Source organism: Rhinolophus sinicus, chromosome 15 (genome assembly GCF_057876585.1).
Source record: "Rhinolophus sinicus isolate RSI-liver-muscle chromosome 15, RSI-T2T, whole genome shotgun sequence".
Taxonomy (NCBI): domain Eukaryota; kingdom Metazoa; phylum Chordata; class Mammalia; order Chiroptera; family Rhinolophidae; genus Rhinolophus; species Rhinolophus sinicus.
The window spans coordinates 42,261,286-42,288,064 of NC_142515.1; the positions used below are offsets into that span (position 1 = coordinate 42,261,286).

Genomic DNA, 26,779 nt, shown 5'->3' on the forward strand with positions numbered 1-26,779 from the left:
GGGGGATGAGTGTTGAAACGAGTGATAGTAAGCTCTGAGAACAGACATCCTGAGGAGTCCAGAAGATGCATTTAAGAAACTGTCTATAGATGAACAATCTCTCCTTTTGACAAGAAAACCCAACAACGTTTATCCCGGTTTCATATTTCAAGAGTTAGACTAGGAATATCCCCAGATTTTTTTTTTTTTTTTTTTAAGTTGAGTCATTAGGATCCTTCAGAAGGAAAGAAAACTCTTTTTAGGTTGACAAAAACCTAAAAAGGGAAGGAAGGGGCCTGTTCCTTAGAGATGGGGGTGTGGGTGGGGGGACCTCATTGCTTTATTTATTCACAACCCATATACTTTACTAGATTTAGTTCTGCCGGTTAATTTAGCACCAGGACACTCGACTAGGAAGGCTAGACGAGACTTTCTAGGTTATTTTATGACATCTCCTGGTTGCTTAGGATGAAGAGGTCCTAATATAAATACCCGGACCTCCCTGTCGGCAGATTTTTAAAGAAGATGCCCAGCCATGCTTCATTCTCATCCACACTCTCCCGCTCCCCAATAACTGTAAAGTACAAAAAAGCTTGCCGGGGCCTGCAGAAGGCGCAGCGCCTCCAAGGCTGGCACGCTTTGCCCCTTCCCTCGCCCAGGGAGCGATCCCAGCATCTCTCCCCGTGTGTCGGTGGAATCCTGAGCCCCAACCCGCTCCACAGCTTAGGGAGGAAAGACGGAGCTCTTGGCACCTGGCAGACAGGGGGGTGTCATCCGAGGGACCACAGCACTCCAGGACCCCAGAGCCCCAAGGCGTTCGCCCTCCGGACACCCGGGGTCCCCAACAGCCAAGCGCACCACCCCCGCCGGCCCGCGCCACGCTCCGCCCTGGACGCCGCTCGTCCCGGCGCCGGGGTGCGCGCGGGTGGGAGCGGGCCTGGCTCAGCCTGATTTACGGCTCTGCTGAAAACCGCTCCGCTCCCGCAGCAGTAGCACCAACGGTGGTGGCAGCAGCAGCAGCAGCAGCAGCAGCGGAGCCTGCAGCTACAGCAACAAGTCGAGTAAGTGGCGGCCGCGGGGCTTCGGCGCCTGCGGCCCGGCCCAGGGGGCGCGGCGGAAGGGGCCAGTAGGGGCTGGTCAGGAGTTCCCGTCCCCTCACCCCCGCGGGCAGTTGGGCTTCCCGGCCCCTACCTGCAGGAACTCGTGTGAGCACGTACCGGCTCTGGGGCTGGCACGCTGCGGGGCGGGGACGGGGAGAGCCGGGAGCCCCACGCAGGAGGGTCTTTGCCAACCTGCCTTGCTCAGGCAGAGGATATTAGGGCTGTTTCCGCCAACCCTGTGGATTGGGGTTTCTGCTGGGCCCTTGAAAGCTTGCGTGCTCCCGGAGTGCGTGATTACCCATTTCCCCATACAGAACGCCTCCCCTTTCCCACTGGCCCTGCAAGGGTTTCCCCTTCCTTCACCTCTCGTCTGCATTTTTGATCAGGGTTTGTATCCCATCCCAGAAAACCGGTGGTTAAACAGCCTGGTGTAGCACAGGAAGAGATTCCCCCTCTGGGGGCCAGAGGCTTTTATTATTAACCTGGAAGCTTGCCTAATTGTCTGGGGACCACTTGCACCTCTGCTTTTGAAGAGGTTGAGGGCCCAGTAATAACACTTTTCAGCCTAGACCCTTAGCTAAGCTCCCTCTTTTGGGGGCCCAACGCTTCTTACATTTAAGTAGAAACCATTCCTGGAAGAAATGGATACGCGCTGCTTGCAGAATTGGGTTGCTAGCAGTCATCTGTTGCTAAGGCTAAGATGAATTCCTACAAGGAAACAATAACTTTATGTTATTAAAAGAGTCATGCTGATACCTACCTGGTCAAACATTGGCCATTTCTAGAGGTTGTCATTAATGCCTAGAGGTTGGTCCTTAAAACAGGACCACAGACAAGACAAATCCATCCAGAGCACTCTTATGTTAATAAAGTCTTGGCCATGGCCCACTAAGGTCAAATAATATTTGACACATTGGGTTCCCAAATTTTAGTAAATCTGGAGTATGGTGGCTATTGCTGTTACAATAATACTTTGATTTATGTTATTACAGCAATCATGAGAGGACAAAATTAAGGGCAAAAATTGCAGGTTGAAAACTTTTCAGCTGATTGCTTAGATGCCACTGCACCTAGTTTGAGTAACATCTTTCCCATTCTTGAGTAAAGAGAGCTGAGCTTGCTCTCCTCGGGTCAGTTCTGATAAGTCACGCTCAGTTTTCCTCATGTTTTGTATTCATGCTTATCAGGTTATCAGTAAAACAGGGCACAGTTTTGCAGTTAATATACTAAATTCAGGAGGGCAGGAAACCAGAATCTGCTTCTGGATCTGCCATTTTCCATCTGGCCTTCAGTTAATTACTTTACCTCCTTGCTCCAGTATTCTCACCTGTGAAAACTAATATTACCCATCTTTTTTATTCTAGGCAGGAGTTGGCAAACTTTTTCTGTGAAGGCCAAATAGCAAGTATTTTTGGCTTTGCAGGCCGTAGAGTCTCTGTCTTAACTATTCACCTCTGCCTTTTAGTGCAAAAAGAGCAGTAGACAATGGGGACATGGATGGATGAGGCTGGATTTGGCCCAGGGTTTGTAGGTTTTAATTTTCACGTAAGATTCATGCAAACGTCATTTGAAACCAAAAAGCCTCTGCCCTCATGGAGATGAGCAACAACAGTCATTTCAGTAGCATTTTAAAACAGACATGTAAACTATCTGTTTTTCACCCCCTGCCCAGGACTTTTAGAGTAATGCAACAGAAGGCTTTTGAGGACAGCAGATACCCCTGGCAGGAATCCTTTGAGAATGTTGCTGTGTGCCTGCCATTCCGCTGCCCGAGGTGTGGAGACCATACGAGATTTAGAAGCCTGTCGTCGTTGAGGGCCCATCTGGAATTCAGTCACAGCTACCAGGAGAGAACCCTCTTGACAAAATGCAGCCTCTTTCCATCCCTCAAAGACACAGACCTAGTTACTTCCTCAGAACCTCTGAAACAGGGAAAATTGCAGAGCTGTGGCAATGTGGTGAAGCAGAAACCAAGCTATGTTAACTTATATAGCATTTCGCACGAACACTCCAAGGACAGGAAGCCATTCGAGGTGGTGGCAGAGAGACCTGTGTCCTACGTGCAGACCTACACTGCCGTGGACCTCCGAACAGACTCGCTGGATGGGCCGCGATCGAGTCCTGGACTTCCCACCTCAGACACCAAAGCTGCTTTCGAGGCCCATGTCAGAGAAAAATTCAATCGGATGGTCGAGGCTGTGGATAGGACCATCGAAAAGAGAATCGATAAACTCACCAAAGAGTTGGCCCAGAAAACTGCCGAACTGTTGGAAGTTCGGGCAGCTTTTGTCCAGCTGACTCAGAAAAAGCAGGAAGTTCAGAGACGAGAGCGGGCCCTGAATAGACAGGTGGACGTGGCCGTGGAGATGATCGCTGGGCTGAGGCAGCGCCTGACAGAATCCGAGGAGGAGCTTCTCAGGAAAGAAGAGTAAGTGGCTCTGAAACGGGATGCTAACCCGATTTCTTTAGGCTCCTTCCCCCTGAGTTACAAGCAAATGTTAAGAAAGGTTTGGTTTTGTATTACTTGCAGGTACCTTGGCTGTATTTCTCATTGATATAGTTGAATGTGGGAGGCACAAGGCTTTTAATATTACTTACCCTCGCTGTATGGTCTGCAACCTGGCAATATGAAAGTCAAAATATCTAATTCCTTTTCACCTTGGAAACTGTAACATACAGATAACGTTATTAGAGAGCAGAGTAGCATATTGTTTCTGTGGTGGGTTCCATTCCCAGCACCCACTGGTGAGCCAGGGAATTGAATGGGAAGGCAGAAGGGCATGCTGGGGAACTTTCCTTCTTAACAGTCTCCCTGTAATGAAGTCAAGAACATGAGATGCTGTCTTAGTCAAGTACAAAAATATGCTCTAAGTACAAATACTGTGTTTTCCCGAAAATAAGACCTAATCGGAAAATAAGCCCTAGCATGATTTTTCAGGATGACATCCCCTGAACATAAGCCCTAATGCATCTTTTGGAGCAAACCTTAATGTGAGACCCGGTCTTATTTTAGAGAAAACACAGTAATTTTGGCTTCTTTGCCATTTAGGACTATCTGTCCATGTTAATAAAACGTTGATTGCTGAAAATTCATTTCATTACAATTTTTATTTGGAAGAAGCAGACATTAGGAAACCCAGAGGAAACTTTCTGGTATTGCTGTGCTTCTGTGATTTAAGTTTGAGACTTCTCTTTTTGTAAAATAATATGTCATACTATATAGTAAGTCATGCCTGCTTGCAAAGAGTTGACACAGGTTTTCACAAGTTATAGGAGATTAGAGAAACTAATACTTTAAAAATCATACTTGGCAAACCATTTCCTTATCAGTAAGTATGGATTCAACCCAAAGTTGAAAAGTATATGTAACAATGCAGTGGATTTCCCAAATGCAGAATGTTGGATTTCACTTTAAATAGAGGTGCAGAATTCATGGAATGAAAAAGACATAAAAACTGATCAACTAAAACATTCTAGAAGGAAGGTTTCTAAATAATTTGAGTTCCATTATAGAGATTGACTTAAGTTCATCCTTTTTTTGCCTTGTGGCAGGCTCTACCTGTGTTGTCTCTTAAAATACAGTAGTAATTCAAGCTTCTTCCACTTGGTAAGACATTGAGAAACCCTATGTATCAAAGAGATCATCACTTGCTATCACTAAATGCTTACTTTCTATGTAGAGGAAAAGCCTGATCTGCTCAACTAGACATTTTTTAAATTATGGAGTGAGGACGGAATTGAATGAGCCACTTATTTACTTTGCTCTTAGAGAAATGATTGCTAATGAAAAATGTTTCTCTCTTGGCTTCTGGTGTTTCCTGGTGGGAAGTTAATGCCCATTACGGCGACCAGGGTGGCTAACATCGCACCACTGTGGAATGCCCTGTGTGCAGAGAAAAGCTTAGAATTAAATGTTATGGTATTTCTGTTTGATTAAACAGCAATCGATTTAAAAAGTAACCAAATTAATTGTTTGCATTTACTTATTTGTTGTATTTTATTTATTATTTACACAAGTAATAATGGATGTGCGATTTGAGGTGGTGGTTGCCTGGAGTATGAGGAGAAATATGGTGACAGGAAGGAACATATGGTTAGATCTAGGTTATGGTCAAGGACCTAATTTTTACTTGGGTTGGTGGGTTCAAGGATGCTTTATTATTAGAAAAGAATTGGTTAACAAGTAAAAGTGGGCCATGCATGGGTCAATAATGATAATGTGTTATGGTTAATTTAGCACTGTCACCTGAGGACCAATTGGAAAACTAATGCATACTTGTAACAAAAATTAACAGGGTAGAATTGTGTATGTTAAAAGTCCTCCCTCCTTTCCAAGCACACACCACCCCATCCTGTGGAGACAGCTGCTGTTTAGTTTAGTGAATGTCCTTCTAGATCCTTCCTGTGTGCATACAATCTGTACTTTATATGCACATACAGTTACTGTGTTTTCCCAAATGGAATCATGACACATACTTTTCTTCCACTTGTGTGTGGAGTTTGTTTTTGTTTTAACATAGTATGCTGTAGGTATCTTTCTTGCACTGAATATAGAATTATATCATTCCTTTTGGCTATTGCATGGTATTCTATGGTGTGGATGAACCATGGCTGATTTAATCTGCTTATATATGGTTTTGTTCCATTTTCCTAGTTTTAAAAATAGTGCCTCTGTTAACATTCTTGTACATATGTCTTTTTTCATGTTTTTTTGTGAGTATATCTGAGGGTAAATTATGAATTGATTTTTAGTATGATATTTTTTGGACTACCAGAAAAAGGAAAGCAATGCCATTTAAAACAAAACAAAACACTTTAAATGAAAATACAGTGAAACTGCCTTCAACGTTTAAATATAAAATAAACAAAGTCTTCATTTTTTTAAGCCTTCATTTGGCCTGCCCCATCGGTTTCTGTATTCAAACCTCAAATAATCACTCTTTCTGTACATAAAATAGGACTGAAAGAGTCTTGTTTCCCTGCAGGACAGTGGAGCTCTTGGTCTGAGAGAGCGACGCTGGCCCTCACCCTCAGTGTCTACAGTACCCACCCTCCCCTCCCCTCACCCCCATGATAGGGATGCAGAGGGAGCCAGTTGCCAATCTCCCACGCCATTGAAAACGGTTGATTTGACTTGATCTGCCTGGCTGGACCATGCTCTTCCCTTCCTCACCACTCACTCACAGAGATGAGTCGTCCACCAAAGAAGTGACCTTTCAGATATGGGAAGCTGCTTTTTGTCCAAGGAACATGCCAGGGGCTGTGCTCCCCTGCTAAACCCATCCAGATGAGCTCTCAAGGCCCATTTGTGAGAGAAAGTAGGTGTTTACAGTCCATTCGAAATCGAGTTAAACTCTGTGGACCCTTTGAGACACAAATGGTAGATTCAGTTAAAAGAAAAAAAAGCAAATGTCAGTATTTAACATTCACGTGAGGTTCTGTTGCTTATGGATTTTTCTCTCAACTTTAAAATCCTTTTTTTCAAACTGAAATAAAAGACTCAAGGGCCAGTTTTGCCCTGAGGCTATCTGTAGACTGAAGCACCTTGGTTGTAGGAGTCATATGTATATGTGCTCTATAACAGAGGAGATTGTCTGAATTGACAGTATGTTGTATCTCTGTGCTGGCGAGTCTCATTGTACCTTTGTAAAGAGCTACTACATGTTTCTGCAGAGCAAATCTGAAAAAGAAATTGTTCATTGTCTTCCCAAAGTCCCCGCAACTTTAAAAGTCCCATGGAAACAGGTATTTACTTATTTAAGAGTATTCAGGACTGGAGGGTAGCACTGCTGGTAATCAGGTAAATCAATCCTGGCCAACCTTGCCGTAAGGTATCCCTTAACAAGAAAGGATGGATGTGGGTAGTGGCTGATTGCTGGTGGAGTTCACCTGGGGTTTAGAGGACATCAGTGTAATAACGGTCATCCTAAATTTACTTGCACACTCTTCTGGTGAGGTTGGAAAGTCCAGACTGAGCACCTGTGATGTTTCAAGTACTGTGTGTGTGGAGAGAACACAACATTCTTGATATTTTTCCCTAAGGAGCTTACACTCTACATAGGAAGAATAAAAATACCCATGAACACACCTATATTCAACCCTAGGGTAGTTTGAACAGTGGTTAAATGCAAGCCATGTTTTTAAGTTGATAAAAAGTTAGAGAAGAGATGTTTCTATGTGAAGAGGCCACACTGAAGGAGTGAGGATGAAGGGCAGGATTTGCACTGGTGGCTGGATAGTGACATTGAAGGAGAGCAGGGAGGTGACTGTTAGAGAGATGACCCGTAAGGGAACTGTGTGATTTTAGTATTGGAAGGTACTCCTGGCTCCTTCAGGATAACACCCTCATTTTACAGATGTAGAAAATAAGACCCAGGGTAGTGGAATGACTTAGCACCAAAATAAAAATTTAGTAGCAAAGCTGAAAATGGAACCCAAATTCCCTGTCTCACTGCTGATTGCTTTTTCCATTCACTGTATCTCAGCCAGACCTTTGAAAATGTGATATTTGCCCAGTGTCGAGATTTAAGTAATACTGAATTGGGCCCATTTTGGAATGGGCTTGCTTCTTTGCAGTTTTGAGAGAGCTGCCAGGGTGACATCATTTATTTTTCTGATGCGATTAAAGGAAATGTCAGTTGGCATCAAAGGTGTTAGGAAATGGGGTAATGGCTGCGTCAGTAAATATGGTAATGATACTAAGCTTCCGGAACACTAGCCCAGGGCTTTTGACTTCCAACAAGGGCTTTTAACTTGACTCTGCGCATCCATGGCCAGTCAGGGCCAGCCTTTGACTGTGGTGAGGGGTCTCTTTGTAATTCCATCTCTAATTTCCATCCTGCTCCCTTGCGAACTATGATAGATACAATCTTTTCCCTTCTTCCTTCATCATTTGCCCTGTTCCCAGCAGAAGGAGTCAGCAGAAGGCAAATCTTGGTTGAGAGCCCACTGAGTGCCGGGTACTGTTCTAGTTTTAGTCAGACAGTGGTCAACCAAATGAGTCCAGTTCCTGCTTTCATAGCAGGAATAGATCAGAAGGTAAAATAGACATTAAACAGATCATCAGGGGTGTGATAAAAGAGATGTAGATAGGTGCCCTGAGCCAGGTAATGTCCCTTTAGGTTTCTGTCCAAAGCTGGCTGTGGAATGCTGGCCTTTAAAAAGCAAACTTGACTTGGAAACTTGCTTTGTACGACTGAAAACCCTCTTGCTGCTTAATTCATCTTTCCCACTTTTGATCCGCTAAAGCGGTGAGTAGGCGATTTGGTCTCCACACTGATCCATAGCTAGGAAGCAGGCCAAGAAAAATGATGTTAGACGTCGCGTTCAGTGGGGCAAGGAGGGGTCTGTGTGCTCCACATTTTAATGCGTTTGTATAAAGTAGGGTCCTCTCCTTCCAGGCTATGTTCCATGCAGACTTACAAACGAATGGAGAAAAAGCCAGATGTCAGACGTGCTCTCTGAGGGGTGGCATGTGGTAAAATTCGGAGACTCAGGGAAATTTTCTGTCTTTCTGTCTCTCTCTTGCTCTTTCCCTTCCCTCCCTCCAAGCCCCCCCACCCCCTTCTCTGGCCGGAAGGGCTTAGAATGTAAGTGTTGAGCTATTTAGAACCAATAAGAATAATCTGACTTTCCCATTACTTGGTAAATCCTTAGTGAGAAATATATATACTTTTGGTTTATTCAAAGAAGCCAAAAAAGAGAGATGAGGTAAAGGGCTGACACAAGTAGAGATGTGACATGGCCCCAGATGTGCAGCAGGTACACATTCTACCCTGTGGGGCCCCGTGGGGTACACAGGAGCCGTCCTTGAACTCCGAGTTTGCAGTCAGGTTCCCAGTGCTCAGAGGTGGTGGAGTCTAGCTTTGGGGTTTGCCTCCTGGCTGACACTACGGTCTGTCTGAGGTGCTCTGTGATCAATGGCTGGACTATTTTTAGCCAGAGGTATTTTTACCATTTCATATACCTCTGAAGAGGTTCATAAATCAGTAATGTAAAATGAAATTTAAATAACTTGGTAGTGCTTTGCCTTTGGGACATGAAGCTGATATTAAAGTGTTGTTTAAGAATAGAAAGAAGAGTGACATCAATTTTAGATCCCACCCCCATTCCTGTAGGAGGTACCTGTATTGCAAGGTTACTCGCTTATTGGTTTTATGTCCCAGTACTTTGTCTGGGAAAAGATAACAAGAAAAAAAGAAAGAAAAGTTAAAGATTTTCAACTAGAGATGTAGTTGCACATTTCATGCATTCAGCAGAAATTTGTTGAGCCCCTTTTGTGTGCTGGGTTCATGTTAGGTGCTGGGGGGATCACAGGAGCCCTGATTTTACTCGCTGATTTTACAGTGGAATGGGATAAATGTGTCCTGTGATAGGGTGCAAAGTTCTGTGGGAGTAACAGTAGGTCAACAGTAACAGCCATGTGTTTGGGAGAGCTTCTTAGCAGGAGAGCCCTGAGGTGGGAGAGGTCAGCAAGAGTGGGGCTTAGGACGGGCAGTAGGAGAGACTCTGGTGGGGGAACAGCATGTGCAAAAGTAAAGATCTGTAAAAATATTACTCAAGGTAATGTCTGCAAATTTACTTTCTATATTTTAGGAGTTTTATGGTTTCAGATCTTACATTTAAGTCTTTAATCCATTTTGAATTTATTCTCGTACATGGTGTAAGGAGGTGGTCCAGCTTCATTTTTTTTTGCAGAGAAAGACAAATCCCATATGATCTCACTTATATGTGGAATCTAAAGAATAGAATAAATGAGCACACTAATCAGAAACAGTCTCAGAGATATAGAAAAAAAACTGAGGGTTGCTAGATGGGCGGATGAGGATGAGGAAGAAGGTGAGGGGATTAGAAAGCACAAATTGGTAACCACAAGATTGCCACGGGGATACAAAAGACAGTTTGGGGAATATAATCAATAATGTTGTAAAGATTTTGTAGGGTAGCAGATGGGCACTTGTCTTATTAGGGAGACCACTTCATGGACAGTGTAGATGCCTGACCACTATGCTGTACACCTGAGGCTGAAGCTGAATAATACCGAATGTCAACTATAATTGAATATATATATAGTCACAGGATGTGGAGTTCAGCATAGGGAATAGAGTCAATGGAATTTAATAGTGTACGATGTCAGAGGGGCAATAGAGGGGCAACTTTGTGAGGGGTGTAAATGTCTAACTATTATATTGTTTTGTACACCTGAAACTAATTAAAAAAAAAAAAAGTAAGGATCTAGCTGAAAGTGGAGTCTTCACTGAGGCTGGAGCCGAGAGGGATGTGTTGTGCATGAACGAGGCCTGAGGAACATAAGGCTACAGGATGGCCATGGAAGCTGGAAACATACGGGAATAGACAAAATAAGTGGTGTATTTACAGTAGATTACAATATGTGGTATGATCTGTGTGTTGTCCCTCATTAACATGCGTAGTTCAATGACTATGTAAAATAGAAACGAACACCACCATTAATGTGCATTTCCTTCTGTCTCTACCCGATTCTAGAGAATGTTGTCCACATAATAGTATGTCTTTGATTTTTCTGAATTAACTTGTCTTTAACCCACCTCAGAAAAAGTGAGGGGGTTGAAAAAACAATATCTATTATTTTAGACGGTATGGCCTTTCTGTAAATGAATGAGTATATGAATGAACAAATACTTTTTTTCTAAATAAAGCTTTGTGGTACCAAAAGGGCTTTTTCACTCAGTGCTTCCTTATGTACTATTTGTTCCTGAATGTCTGTGAATCTCAGGATACTGACAGATTTCCAGGTCTGCAAGTCATTTGGCAAAATAGTGAACTTCAGGCCCGTTGCTTATACTATACTGGTATTTTTTCCTTTAGTATCAAATATTGCTTTAAATAAGCATATTTCCCAGTGAATTTTGAAACTGGAAACTTTGGATTTAATGACATTTAATCTTTCTAAAAAAATAAGTAAGAAGTCAACGATGGGACTGAAAGTAGCCTAGAATTAGTTAAGTTCCCCAAAGCTGGTCTATACCCACACCCTGATTGAATTTCACTCAGGTTTGCCCTTACTTATCTTCTCATCTGGCCTCCAGCTTTCACACTGTATTCTGAATCACAGGGTTGAGAACCTAAAATAAAACCACACAAGTCTTTCTGCTCTTCTGTCTGATAGCATCATATTATTCTTTTTCTTAGTCACTTTCAGCTCAGCTTTGTAATTACACATTTATTTTAGTATGTGTTCCTTTTAATGCCTGCTTTGCTCACTGCGTCAGCGTTCAGCGCACCACCAGCCACATCCTGCCTGCTACCTGTTTTTGTGGAGCTCATGAACTAAGAAGGCTTTTATATTTTTCAATGGTTGAAAAAAAAAAATCAAAAGAAAAAGAATAATTCATGACATATGGAAATTATAGGAACTTCAAATTTCAGTGTCCATAAATAAAGTAAAATAATAAAAAATAAAGTTTTATTGTTACACAGCCACACTCATTCGTTTACATATCATCTATGACTCTTTTTGCGCTAGGCAGAGTTGAGTAGTTGTGATAGATACTGAATGGCCTGCAGAGCCTGAAATAATAACTCCCCCGCCCTTTACGGGAACAGCTGATCCCTAGGTTAGACACTGAGCTTCAGGAATGTAGCCATGGGTTCATGAGCGTCCCAGCACTAAGCCCAGTACCTGGCAGCATCAATAAATATTTGTTGAGTGACTAGATAATGAAATAAATAAATGTATGGCTTGTGGCTGCCTCTTCCTCATGTTCTAGCCCATGTTGTTTACCCTCACCAGAGTTCTGAGTTCTGGGTCACTCTGGATCACTCTGATATACAGTATGGCAACAATTTTCAAATTTTGTGGCCTCACTTCCCTTTACATTCCTAAAAAAATTTGACGATCCAAAAAGCTTTTGCTTGTGTAGGTTTTTTCTATTGATATTTACTGTATTAGAAATTAAAACTTAGAAATTTGAAAAACACTAATTCATTTACAAATAGCAATAAGAAATCCATTACTTGATAACATAAATATTTCTGTGAAAAAATAATGATTTTCCCAAAAACAACTTAGTGAAAAGAGTGGCATTGTTTTTAAGTTTTGCACATATTTTAATATCTGATCTAAAAGAAGGCAGCTGGATCTTGTTAGTTCTTCTGCATTTAATCTGTTGCAAATTTATTTTGGTTGAAGTAATAGATGAAGGAAATCCAATCTCAGATATGTAGTAGGAAAATGGAGGGGTATTTTAATAGCATTTTCAGAGAATAGTGGATATTGTGCTTTGATACTATGCCAAATTCGACATTTGGTAGTTTGTTTAAGGGTAATTGTAACATGGAATCTGAAATCATATTAACGAGTATTTTGTCCTCCCTGGCATTGAAATCCATTGGTCTTTCTTGTACTTTCAATGGATATTTTACTTTTTGGAGAATAATTATTAAAGAGGTTACAAATGTATGTAGTTAAACTTCTTTCTTTTCCATTCAGGAAATTCCCCAAATCCTTGGGGAAATAAGAGGTGTTTCTGGATATTGTTAATCCAGACTGAGCAGGATGTAACAGGGGACTCTGAAGTTGTACACACATGCTCTTCCACAATTAGTCACTGGGTTTTTGTTACTGTTTTTATCTAATGTAGATACCCAACCACAATCTTAGTATGATGAGTTTTTCCAGCCCTTGTCTTATGTAACATCTCTTTTAAAATTAAATCATCAGGCTTGTTTTAACCTTTTGTTTTAGTTGATGTGAAACATCCATAAACTGAAATTAGGTTAGCATTGGTGCCAGGTTAGTTGAAAAAGACACAGGGTATTAACTTCTCAGCTTCAGGGCATAAGATAATTGGATGAGGGGGAAGTTAGAAAAAGATGCTTTTCTCCTACAACATGGCATAACACTCCACTATCAGCTAGGAGCAGTAATGTTAATTAGTGAAAGTTTTCTATGGAACCAATAGCAAAACATTACATGATTTAAAAATACAGCCACAATCATAAGCTGTATTGCATTCAGATTTGTTTTCTTTTGAGATGCTAATCCTGTGGGATTAAACTGTCATATATTTCTGTTTTATATTCTAAACTGTACAACCTGAGAGCCCAAGAATAGTAAATATGAACAGAAGGAAAAAAAAGACTGGAAAAAATATACCAGGATATTTACAGTAGTTACCTTTGGGTGGTGGTAGGATTACGGGTCATTTTTTTGTTTGTTTGTTTTTCCTTTGTCCTTTTAAAACATTAATTACAGCAAATATTTATTGAATATTTATTATGTGTTATGTATTGTGTTGAGTGAGGGGCTTAGAGCAGAGAAAAAAAAGCTGACTCAGCCTTTGCTCAGTTAGATCTTCCAAATAGGTCAGTTTTCCTATTTTCCATGATAAGTACCCAATCTTCCTGTAATGAGATAAATACAGTAAATGTTATAAACCAAAATGAATTGGAAAAAAACAAACAAAAAACACTGGCTCTTTTATCTATGTTTTTGTTTTTATCTGTGTTGGGTTTTTGGTTGTTTTCCCTGTTAAGTACAATTTGGAGACTGTTTCATAATTCAGTTATCCTAAATACCACCCAGGAAGTACCCACAGTGGGCTGGACTCTGAATGAATTGAAACCTTAGTGTTGGAAAGAATAAGGAGTAGCTATTTTCTGGGCTATGTTTTCAGTGGTGCTTTTGAACTGTGAAGATACTCTGTCCAAAGGATCTCAACTATCAGACATAACTACCGTGTTTCCCCCAAAATAAGACTGGGTTTTATATTAATTTTTGCTCCAAAAGACGCATTAGGGCTTAGGTTCAGGGGATGTCATCCTGAAAAATCATGCTAGGGCTTATTTTCCAGTTAGGACTTATTTTCGGGGAAACTTAGTAGGAGCCATGAAACAGCTGAATGTAGCACTCAGACGGACCCGCCACTATTTTGCTGCTAGTTAAGGTTTGTGACTCACCTAGGAGACAGATCAAAGCCAAATGACCGTGGAGCTTGAAAATTGGCTTGTGTCCATGGCCTGAACAGGTTGGAAAGTGCACATCTTCTATTCAGGGCTTGTTCGGAAACACCTGGAAATAAACTTCAGGCTTGATGATGAAAGAAAACTCCTTTACAGAAGGACTGTTATTTCTCTTATGTGAATATCTTTTGACTACTGAAAGATAATGGAATTATTATGGGATTGGGGTTTATGTGTCATCTTGGATAGGAAACTAGAAAAATGGAAGCTGGTATAATGAACAATTCTTTGAGCGAATCATTGTGAGAACCAGTCTCTTTTCTAGTTTTATAAATAGATAATCCCCAAGGTTTTGCAGAGACGTTTGACTCTGTAGGATGTCTCAGAAAAAGTTTCAGTATGGCTAAATGTGACATATTTGTGAGACAAAAATCATGACTAATTGTAAAAACAGCTCACTGACTAGTTGTACAGAAAGGAGCTGGAAGCCACGAACAGCTATTTGGCAAAGACTTTCTACGAAACTGTGACTCCTGAGCCTGACTTTCCTGAAGTTCTACTCTTTAAGAAATTATGGCGCTCTGTGGAAAATAAGGATCAAATGGACATTGAGAAGATGCAGGGAAGGCAATGAATTTAACTGACTATCTAGAACAACTGCATGAGGTTAGATTTGAAAAATAGGATTCATTTACCTAAAATGAAAGAGGCTGGAGGGTACAGGGCGGACAGTTATCAGAGTGTTTGGAATCTTGCTTCTGCATAAGCTGAGCATGGCCAGAAAAATGAAGGGCTGCTCCTCGAGGGTTGAGAGAGATATTGAAGACACATAAAAGAAATACTATATCCAACAGGTAGTAATATTATGGAATTCATTAGCTTCAGTGGGGGTGGCAGAGCATACAGGAGGGGATGGCTGAAAGGATCTTCATGGTTTCTTACTAAGTGAGGCAAATCAGATGTGATACTGTACACCTCTTGGTAGTGCCAATTACTTGGAGCTTGGCCTGAGAAAAAGGCCAAGCACCTGTGTGTGTGTGTGTGTGTGTGTGTGTGTGTGTGTGTGTGTGTGTGTGTGTAAATGCTTATGAGGATGTCTACCAAAATGTTAATGGTGGCAGTCTCAGGATAATGGGGTTCCAGAGGATATTTTTTATGTATATTGTAATGTGTTTGAATTTTTTATAAAGAACTTATATTAGTTATAAATCAGAAAAGCATTATTTTCATTCTTGCATTATCGATAAAAAATATAAAATAGTAATTAAGTTATTAAAAATATTCTGGATTTGTGCCTCCACAAGGAATTATGTAGATAAAGGAATATTGTTTGAGGTACTTTGCTCAACATTTTAGGGAAAGGCAGCCTGCACATTGCTTCTCTTATGTCAGCTAAAACAGCTTTCCCAGGGGACCTTGAATCTACTTCAAGATGGCATTTCTTGAGCTGTTTCATTCTTAGCTCAAAAATCAGACAAGGTTACTCATTTTATAAACTTTGATGCTTAGCATGGCCTCTCGCTTCCATAACTTGCCTCCCCATAGTCTTTTCTCCTCTAATAGCTAGACTTAAAATGTAAGTCAGAACTTTTCTCAAAAGCATCTGGTGGTTTCCCATCTCATTTTTAATAAAATCTGGAATCCTCACAGTGACCTGTGAGGTCCTACCTGGCTCCCCGCTCCCACTGTTCACCCCTCCCCCACTCTGCTCCGACCACACAGGCCTCCTTGCTGTACCTCAGATCCATCTGCACATTCCCTCAGAGCTGTTCCCAGGTAGCTGCATGGCTTATTCCTGTCTTCCTTCAGGTATCTGTTCAAATGTTACCCCATCCAAAAGGTCGTCCCTGACTTTGCTTTCTCAAATATCACTCATTCTTTCCCTTTTTCTGGCACTCTGTCCTTTTGCACCCAGTTTCAGGTTTCTCCTTAACACTTATCACCACCTGAGATATATACTTGCTTGTATATGTTCTATGGTTATCTCCTCCTAAAATGTAATCGCTAAGTGTGATCACTAAGATGGAATTTTATCTCTCGTCATTGCTGTGGCCAACTGCCTAAGGCAGTGCCGACACATAGTAGACACTCAATAAATACGTATTGAATGAATGAATTCCGGTCTCATTTCTCTATTTTGTGTTCTGGCATTTTTCTTTGCAGAGAAGTTGTTACATTCAACCACTTCCTCGAAGCAGCAGCCGAGAAGGAGGTTCAAGGGAAAGCTCGGCTCCAGGACTTTATTGAGAACTTGTTGCAACGGGTAGAACTGGCGGAAAAGCAGTTAGAGTACTATCAAAGCCAGCAGGCGGACGGCCTCTGCCGAGACATCAGTGAGCACGTGGTAAGTCACGCAGGTCCAGCCACCAACTGTGAGGTGCTTGAGTATGAGATCGGGTCAAGGACAGAAGCAAAGGGAGCTGGGGAGGGACTTGTAGGGACTCTCTTGACATCATTTGAAAGCACTGCCCTGGCCATGCCTGTGTTATGGAAGTGATATAGGTGAACCCAAGACACCTGGAAGTAAGCGGTGCACAGTCTCCAGTTCTTCTTCACTCTCCAAAGTGGAGCCAAGATGAATGGGTAGAAGTATTTTCATATTTCTAGAATAACAGAGTTTTGAAGAATGCGAAGAAATCATCTGTCCCCACCTCGGTGTTCAAGTAGATCGGAAGATACTGTGTTTTAGAGCTCTTCAAGCGAATCTTATGAAAGCTTTGGCCCTTCTGAGTAAAGCAAGATTTAACCACATTCTTTTTCTTCTTTAATAGACAGGAAAACACTGTCCAGTAGTCTCTATATGTTAAACATTCTTTAAGTCTATTTTCAAAAAGACAGAAAAATTCACAGGTGATAAGTTTACATACAGTTTCAGGGGCTAAAGAAACCACCAGAATCCAGATGAGAATCCTGGATATGGATGAAGGTCCAGACTCTTACAGTGGCTTGATCAAGCTTCCTGGTCTCTTTGGAGGGCAGGGAGGAGGTACAAATTACCACACTGTAGGTGCCATGTATACAGTTTCTTTGGTGGTATACACAACAAAGCCAAAGAAAGGATTTTTGAAACCCCAAAGTGGTTTATTTATAACATTTTCATTATTTATTGAAGTTTATGTTTACCTCCTTCCCAGAAGATTTTTAAATAATTCTTTTACCTACCCCAAAATGGACTATATTTATAAATAGGAAACATTTATGCTAACCAAAAGTTTAGGTTTCTCTTGGTTGATAAAAAAAGTTTAGTTTGAGCATTCTGGAAGCCAAGATGAAAAGGAAACATAAGTGATAAAAGAAGGAATGAAATGGAAGGCAGGTGGGTAAAAGAAGGAAGCCGGGAGGGAGAGAGACAACAGGAAAGAAAGGAGAGAGGGAGGAAGGAAAGAAATGAAGAAGTCTGACCCAGTGCTTCCTGTAATAATATGCACTTAGCCTTAGAGCAGTACAGTAATGCAGGCTCCAGAACTTTCCAGTCAGGAGCAAAGTAGACTGGAAGGAAGTATATTTGTTACATCTGTGAAGTTTCTGTGTTCAAAGCAGTTTCAGCTTCATGACATATTATTTCCCAGGTAGGTGTCTTTGGTCTTCCCCATGTAACTTTCTTGAGAGGGAACCTTCACTTCTCTCCTGGATTACTGTGTTACCTCCTTGGGAAACTGGGGGAGTGTCCAGTCATAACTAACTGGCTGGAGGGACGCTGTGAGTCCTTTCCTTTCTTCTTCCATCTTGCCCTCTCTCAGGAGAGGCTTGTGGCATGAGGTCACGGAGCTGAGATGTGAGGTGAACAGGCCTGACTTCTAGATCATTCCCACCCTCCTGACTGGGCAAGACAGTTTGTCTTCCTGGGCCTATAATTCTTAAGATGAAGCACTTGGGCTAGTTGCACTATAAGGTCTTTTGGCCTCTTAAATTCTCTGATTATTGCGTGACTTTGGTGGTTAGGAATTCTGAAATTAAAATGTAACCTTAATATTTTCAGTCTTTAGGCTTAAAAGTAACCGAGAGGTAAGATATGTAAAATCCTACTATCCTAAGCCAAGAGGATTTTAGGAAACAGTAGAAGGCAGGGAGGAAGAAAGAAAGCCCATTAGTCCTCTGTCTCCTTTATAGACAGAGGACTTCCTCTGCTCAGTTTATTTTTCCAGCTTGAAAATTGAACATCTTTTAAAAGACATAGCCAGTCATTATTTGTCGTCCTGCTATACCATGTGATCAAAAGTTGAACAGCATCTCTACTCTTCTAGTCAGATGTGTAGCTATAAAATTATATGTATGTGTGCATGTACACACAGCATATATACATGCACACCTATATACACATAAATACATATAGATACACATATACACATGTGCACATACACACATACATGCATACAAATATGGTAGGAAACTAATAAATATTTATTTTAGGCCCTCTGTGTCCCAAACATGACAACATCTGCCTTCATCAGACTTGATTTACCTAGGGGACAATTGACTAATTCAGACAAAGTGCAGTTGAGATTTTAGCCGGGAGTTTGGAAGTGAGAGCTTCCTGTGAGTAGGACATGATCAGGCTGGAGGGAGGTAAACTTTAGTGGAAGGTGAGTACATCACCCTGAGAAGACCAAGAATGAGGTGTTTGATTTCTGAAAAGATTTAGCAGATGTAGTTTCCTCTGTTTTGATGTGTAATCTTTTAAACTCTACTTTGGACCCGGATACACTGCATTGTGAGACAGTCTATAGACCGACCCGAAGACCATTGTCTCCTTTTCACTCAGTCTATTTCATTGTAATCAGACACACTCACCTATGAAATTAGGAGCCATGTCTGATGTAATGAAAGTACCAAGTCTAGCCTCCCAGGGTATCCGTGGCTCTAGATACACAGAAGAGCTTGGATGTTTTAGCAGGAGAAGTTTGACACATCTTTATTAACCCCGTTGGCCTTGCTTAATGAAGGTCCGGAGCACTGAGACGCCTGGGCTTCTGGAGTCTCAGTCCCACTGAGGGGACCTCCTGGCCCCAGTATCCAGGATGGAGCAGAACATTCTGATCTCTTCCTCCCACATCTCAGCTCCGTCCTGCAGAACAGTTGGAAAAGTCATCACCAGCCTGGCCTGGCTCTACCATCTCCACTAAGGCTACACTACAAAAAAATTGTCAGTCTTCTTTATCGCCTTCATCCACCCACCCCTAGCTCCTGCCCTCTCTCCTCTTTCCTCTTTCCCTCATTACCATCTCCAGATAGCAGTGAAATTTCTAGATGGATGTATACGTTGATTCTTTCTGAGGTGTCTTCTAACTTTAAATTATTTTGTGCTCTAAAAATATTTCCTCCCCCCTCACATTTAGTGCCTTTTTCTGAAATAATGTTTTGGCATCTGTATCTTTCCCTGAATCCCCTGGAGCATTTATGTTCTTTTTCACCTGGCTGGTTTCTAAAAATGTACTATGCTTACTCAGATATTTTGTCTTTATGCTCTAAAAAACGCTGTCGAATTAGACACAAAGTGACCTAATATCCCATCTGCCAAAATCACTGACAGAACTGCTCCCATGAAAGGTCATGAAACAGCTTGGATAATCTTATTTTAAGCGATGCATTTATTTCCTGCAGGTTGCTAAATTAGGACTAGCAGTCATTCATTTAACACTTATTGGGGACGCAACGCTCACTGAGTGCTGAGGAAATTTCTATGAGTGAGATAGATGAGGTCCCTGCTTCCAGTGAGGAGGGGCATGCAATAAACAAGTAAACAAATGGCAAAGGTAATTCTGTATAGTGACAACTACTATAAAGAAAAAAAGGTGATGTGTTGGAGAGGTCCACTTGTGCACTAGTGACATGCTTTTGGGAAAAGCCTTGCTGAGGAGGCAACATTTGCACTGTGACCTGAATCACAAGAAGAAGGCAGCTCTGAAACTTTGGAAGTGGAATGTTCTAGGCAAAAGAATAGGAACTGCACGTGCCTCAGGAGGGAATAAGCGTGGCACATTTGAGTGGTAGGAGATGCAGTCCGAGAGTGGGAAAGGGTCCAGATCACGCTGTGGTCTGTAGGTCACGGAAGGCATTTGTATTTATTCCAGAACACAGAGAGAAGCCATTGGAAGGTTTTAAGCAGGAGGTGATCTATGTTTTAGCAGAATGACTCTGCCTGCTCTGTGGGGAATTGACTGGAGGGGTACAAGAATGAGAGATGGCTTAGACGTTGATTACGATGTGGCAGGTCAGAGGGGATAGCATTTTGGATAGAGGGCAGGTAAAGAGAAGGAATGGGTGTAAGGGTATGTTCTGGGAGTAGAATAGACAAGACCAGTTGGCCTTGCTGAAGGATTAGGTTAGAGGGTAAAGGAAAGAGGAATCAAGAATGAATCTAAGGTTTTGTCCTGAACAATTGAGTATGCAGGGCTGCTATTTACACAAAGGGGAGGTGGGATGAGGGCTGGGTGTCCAGTGTCCCCAAGCCTGAAACAACCTGAGACGACACCATGTTTGTGTTTTAGAAATGCGTAGACTGGCTCTCAGCGCAAGGTTGTTTATATTTTTCCACCCTGGAGCCTCAATCAAGGACACTCTTGATCCCCATCTTCATACTCGTCCCTCCCTAAACAAAAGGAAGACTAAGTAGCATAGAAGAAATGGAGGCATGTAGATGGGCTAAGTAGGAAGGGTCTTTCTGTCTGCCTGTGGCTGTTGCCATCAGAAGGAACAGTGGCCTCTTGTGTTCACAGGGAAGAGAGTATATGAAATTCTCCGGTGTGTGATAACCGGTCCGGCATCCACCCCAAACCTCATAATTATAGGATCACTGGAGAAATTCTGATCCAGCCATGGATTCCACTTAACGTTTTGTGTATATACTTCCTTGCTCTTATACTTACTGTACACAAACACACACTGTTTAGGGAGGCTGTGCAGAGTGAAGGCTTGCTCTGGCTTAGAATGTGCTAACTGGGGTTTAAAGCCCCGCCCTAACAGTGCTAAAACGTTGAGGCTTTGAACCAGCTACGTAACTTTTCTGCCTTACTTTCCTTATCTATAAAATGGGGATTATAATGCTTACCTCATAGTTGTTTTGAGAGTTATTTCTGCTTGTTATACTCCTATGGTCAGTAATTTACCCAGCACGTGACATATAGATATGCACAATTTATGGTACCTGTATATGTGTATATGTAAGGTTTATGGCTCAGCTTTACCTATTTTTATGCATTTCCCTTTCTATAAGACATAGTGAATTCTTATCATTTCCTGAGGTCCATCAGTGACATTCATAGGTGTTGAGGTTGTAGTTATTAAAACCTTAATAACTGCATTTTGGAAGTCAGGGACTCCTTTGAACATTTGATAACACTGCTGGCCTTTTCCCCAGAGAGGAAAGCATTCTAGCATTCTCTCTCTCTCTCTCTCTCTCTCTCTCTCTCTCTCTCTCTCTCTCTCTCTCTTTTGCATAAAATTCCAAAGGACATTATGTATACATATAAGTTATCAAACTATATGCTTACATAAAGTGAAAAAAATTTTGTTATGCCTCAATAATAATACCAAAAAAAAGTAGGCAGGAATTTAAAGGAAGAAAGATTCTAGATTTTTTAGTTTACACACACACTGAAGTCTATTCAAGGGGCCCAGTTGAGAAACACTTACTGGTGGTGGTGGGGCAGGAGGGCAAGAATGTAGAAATGCTGATGCTTTGGGGTCCCAGAAGCTGCCTGCCTGGTGTGTATCTCAGCCATATGTCCTATCTTCTTTGTGTATTGCATACCTCACGCCCCTCATGCAAGAAGGTACCTTTTTTGTCCATATTTACTAATCTCACGTAGAATCCAGCCAGTGTGAACAGTGGCAACAATAATGCTGACTTTTGGTTGTCAAAAGACAGAAGGCAAATCTTGCCTTCTTGGGGTATGACCCTCAAAAGTGTAAGAAAACTTCTTTCTGATTTGCTCCTGACTGAAGCTCAAGCTGCAGATAAAAGAACCAGGCAAGTGATCCTCTTACGCTGAGCTTGGTTCTTCAGGTTATTTGAGTAGAGCAGGGACATGTATCTAGGCCACAATGGGCCTCAACATCAACATGGCCTTTTCCCCCACATTTTCTTTGTCATCCTCAGCGTCCATCCGTCTGCCTGCCACTTCTTTTAGTGAAGGCACGTGGGGGAGGTCAGGAACAAAAGGTTGGGAATACACTGGGTTTGCCTGTAAAGTGGATGGTGACATCTGGATCACAAAATGATAATTATCAATTTATTCTGGAAATGATATTCCTACCTTTCCCACAGAAGTGCATGAAGGTATTTTATTGGGGTCGGCCCATTAGCTCAGTTGGTTAAAGTGCAGTGCTCTTAACAAGGTTGCTGCATCGATCCCCACATAGGCCGCTGTGAGCTGCGCCCTCTACAGCTAGATTGAAACAACTACTTGACTTGGAGCTGATGGGTCCTAAAAACACACACTTACATAAATAAAAGTTTTTTTTAAAGGAAGATATTTTATTGGGAGTGGAAAATAATCTCAGTGATAGACGGCCTCAGGGACAACTGTGGAATTGGTTGGTCTTCATATGCTCTCATTTTAGAAATGATGTATTTTAGGCAATAAACATGTTGTGCCAATTTCCCTCTTAGTTGATACACTGTGATCCACCACAGCTGTAGAAAATGAGCTGCAAATACATCCTGAATCAGTCAAGAAATAATGGCACATCATTCCAGCTTTTAAAAACATGTTTCTTCACATGTTGCTCTATTGGAGGGCTCTTTGACCTTTTGAAATTTTGAAATCTGCAGCTACTGGCTTCTTGGAAATCTCAGAACAGGGAGCCGCAGAGGCTCCCTGAGTAAACAGAGGCTGAGCATGAGGTGTGCTTGTTCACTGCTGTGATGGATGGTGCTGTGGGCAGTCCTCCCAATAGCAGTTACTGGCTTCCTTGATGGGAAAACAATTTCTTAAGAATAGAAGCAAGATTTTAGAAATCAAATCCAACCTTCAAGTGAAGTAATGTTTCTTTCTTGTTTTCCTTTAGCTTACAGATATCTCCTCAAATAGGAAATCCAAATGCCTGTAGGTATATCTTTTTATACTTGGGCCATTTGATAATGTCTATATACTATGTTTTCCTGTTGCATTTTATAAGACATCCATAATATAAATGGATTTGAGAGTCTCAGGTGAAAATTTACCCGATGATGCACCTAACTTTCTAAAATGTGGGTTTGACTTTTAGCTATGTTATTAGGTTGGTGCAAACGTAATTACGGTTTAAAAGGTTAAAAATAATTGCAAAAACCACAATTACTTTTGCACTGACCTAATAGTAGTCTATTGTATATGGCAGTATGATAGTACTATTGGAGTATTTTTACAGTATTATATGGTATAACTTTCTCTTACTGAGATACAATACAGTCATAATAGCTCTGTAGTACTATTAATGTAGTATGTGTACTACATTATACATACATAAGTTTATACTATGAGTCATGCACTTTGTAATAGTTATACTACAGATCTGAGTCCCATAGTAGTTACTTAAAGACTCATGAGGTATGGGTTTTCCGCCCATCTTCTCCATAGACCAACTGTAGGTATTCTCCTGGGTAGCCATTTACATTTTCTATGCCTCAGTTTTTATTACTGGTAAATAGGACTAGTAATATCTCCCTGGGAATGTAGTATCATGAGATCACTTCATGAAGGCCACAGGAATTTTTGGAAGTAAAATACAATGTATGCTATTTGTTTTACTGGTGCATTATCACTTCTCTAGCATGCAGGAGTGATTGTGCCGTGGATAGTTTTTAATCTTTTAAGGTTTTAAAGAAATCTTTCTGCTCATCTCCCTCCTCCTGCCTGACCATCTATAGAAGCCGAGGGCACCCACATTTGATGTATAACCACCCTGATCTCAAGACCCATTTTCATCCAAAGGGAAGGAGCTACCTGAAAAAAGCCAAGGATGACAGAGCCAGCATGCAGCCTGCTAAGTCCATTCACGAACAGGCCGAGTCCCCAAGAGAACTCTTCAGACTCCCGAAGAAAGGCGAACCTCTGGGGTTCAGTCGGAAAGGCAACATCAGGCCCAAAATGGCCAAAAAAAAGCCAACAGCACTCGTGAACATCATCTAGAAGGGTGGGTGCCTCGGGACTACGATTGCTGGGTTTTGGGGAATGTTCTAGGGGCCAACAATAATGTCCTTTTGGGCACATCCCATAGTAAGACACAATGGGAAAGCAAAGGGTATAACAGTTATTTCCTGTCCGCACAAGCATGTGGATTAACCAGAATTTAACAAATGGGAATCTCAATGAAACAGAATTTTACTACAGCTACCTTGTAGACGCAAGAGGCAAATTATAGAAAGAACTTAAAAGGTGAAAGCAGCCTTAGCCCCAAATTTTAGTAGAACAAAGCTTCAACTTCTAAAATACTTAGCCCAGTCTTCAGTAGTTTCTGCATCTGGTGTTCTAGGCGGTAGTGATTAATTCTCAGACCCAAGGTCACACAAGATGTCAGGCACTGAAAAAAACTTCATCTGTGTCCACTGCTCTCTAAATTGTGAGACAAGGACTTGGAATAGAAAGTTCTCTTCACTGCAGTGAAATAAAACTATTTTTATTTCCTTTTAACCTTCCCCTCAATTAATGTGTGAGCCTTCAAAATAAGGATTCCTGTTTCCCCCAGTATTCTGGTTAATCCAGATTTCAATGTTTGGATTGCTTCAGGGACTTGTTTAGTTAGACTTCAGGTCTCGTTTCCATGGAGTGTTCTCAGTTTGTTTGATTCAGGTTTTTTGTTTCTCTGCATGCATGTTTATTCAGCTTTTGGTGCATCTCTTCCCTCTTTGGCTGGATATTCTGCACCTTAAGATCATGCTGCTAGCCTCTACCTGTGTCTCTCGCTGTGGTTGGGGAGGCCATAAATGCTTTGACGAGCACCCACCACAAGCTCAGGGTCTGAATGGGTGAATGCCTCGATTGCACACGTGCTGCATTGTGAGCCATCCCAAGACACTGCAAGCCTCTCCCAAGACCTCGTTTCCTGGCAGTGTCAGCAGCTTCTCTGTCTGTTAGCTGTAGGCATCACTGTCTCCGTGCTGGCCTAACTTTTCCACCTCCTGCTGCTCCTGGCCCTTTTATGACTAAAATATACATTCTTACCTTTCAGCCAGCTATCTGAAGTATTCATTGTACACTGCTTTCTAAAGTAATTTCTAACATAAACAGTGCATGTGGGATCCAGAATCAGAACCTGTCCTCTCTGTCCCTAAAATGGCCTTTGTTCCTACAAAGAACCATCTGTTAAGAACCTGCTTTATGATTTTTTTTCAAGCATTTCCATGTTACTTTTTTAAAAAAACTTAGCATTATCATCAAATCTGCAGAGTTTATAAGTGCTGGCATCCTTCTGGAAATAAGAATAATTATGTCCCCAAGTATATACATATATACATATATATAACACAAACAAAATATATATGTCAAGTATATTAAGAATTTATTTTTAAATACTCATGGAAAAGGTGTGTGTGTGTGGTGGGTAGTTTTTAAACTATATATGTTAGTTCATGTAAATTGAATTCTCTCATTTTAAAAATTAAAGCTGTAACCTAATTAACATTAGTAGAATTATTGTTATTGCAATAAACATCAGATTAGCAGTGCATTAAAAATAGGTAATAAAGCAATTACTTAAAATGCTAGTAAATTGAAAAGTGTAACTTACTACTATACAAACATTTTGAACCTGTCATAGTGAAAATGTTGACTTTTGAATCTTCACTTTGACTTTTGGCTCGTAGGGGTGGACCATTCATGTGGTGTATAGGCAACTATCAAGTGAGAAAAATATTGCTGTGAATATCACTGTTTAGGCTAACACTGTAAAAATTGTAATGTTATAATTATTATTTATTTGGAGAATTAACCTTCTCCATGGTTATTTATTTATTGATGTTTATACCATGATTGCCCTTTAAAATTTTATGTACTGAAAATTGACTCGTTGATTCTGTTGCATGCTAATTGTCCCGATATGTGTGTGTGCAATGACAATTTATTTTTAAAGGTGGTATAGCCAGATTTTTTTCCCCAATTTTTTAAATGTAACCTACATTTTCAATTTTCATTTAATATGCCTAGGGTGCATGACAGCTCTTTTTGACAGTGGTACCCAGTGATCTTCAGAAAGCAGCATAATATCATATCTACTCTATGTACATTACACAAGACAAATGATGTTAAGACTTCTTTATTAATTTTTTTAAAGTCCCAACAGAATTCTGACCCTCACACAAGAAAATGCATTATGTATGTTGTGCTCCTTAGAGACATAAATTTGCTATTCAAACATGAAGCTGGCTTACTCGAAGGGATACCCCACTTACATGCAATGGCCCAAACCATGGGCCACGTCCTACTTCGGTTTTATTTTTAAATATTTTCTTTGTCCACATGGGCAGTCAACCTTAGAGTTGCTTTTTGGAAGAAATCACCAAAGTTTCTGGGAAAACATGTTCAAGGTTAAACTGAAGAATGGATCTAATTTTATTTATTTTGTAAGGACAAAATCTTTATTTGAGCTGTTTTTCATTATTTTTTCCCAAACGAGATTATTTATTCTAAACTGCAAAGTTCAGATTGCTTAGACACTGTTTTCCAGTATTTTTCAGGGTCAGTCGGTTCTCTGGAAGTTGGAATATTCTCTTCCAAGAATTAAAAAGAAAGTTTTTAGATTATAAAATATTATAATAATAAAGCTATATTTCTGACTAA

The 26,779-nt window shown here is 41.1% G+C and overlaps 1 protein-coding gene across 1 annotated transcript; it reads left to right on the forward strand.

Annotated features, from left to right (window-relative positions):
* The first annotated feature begins 336 nt into the window (after positions 1-336).
* On the forward strand, positions 337-26,779 carry ZNF365 (zinc finger protein 365). Its single transcript, XM_019731895.3, has 5 exons — positions 337-1,040; positions 2,752-3,507; positions 16,185-16,365; positions 23,031-23,068; positions 23,872-26,779. Exons 2-5 carry the CDS (start codon positions 2,765-2,767, stop codon positions 24,131-24,133), a joined length of 1,224 nt encoding a protein of 407 aa, XP_019587454.3. The 5' UTR covers positions 337-1,040; positions 2,752-2,764; the 3' UTR covers positions 24,134-26,779.

Coding starts and splice junctions, on each gene's coding strand:
- ZNF365 (XM_019731895.3), top strand. CDS start 2,765: ATGCAACAGAAGGCTTTTGAGGACAGCAGATACCCCTGGCAGGAATCC. Junction 3,508..16,184: donor GAGCTTCTCAGGAAAGAAGA/GTAAGTGGCTCT, acceptor TTTTCTTTGCAG/AGAAGTTGTTACATTCAACC. Junction 23,069..23,871: donor AATAGGAAATCCAAATGCCT/GTAGGTATATCT, acceptor GACCATCTATAG/AAGCCGAGGGCACCCACATT.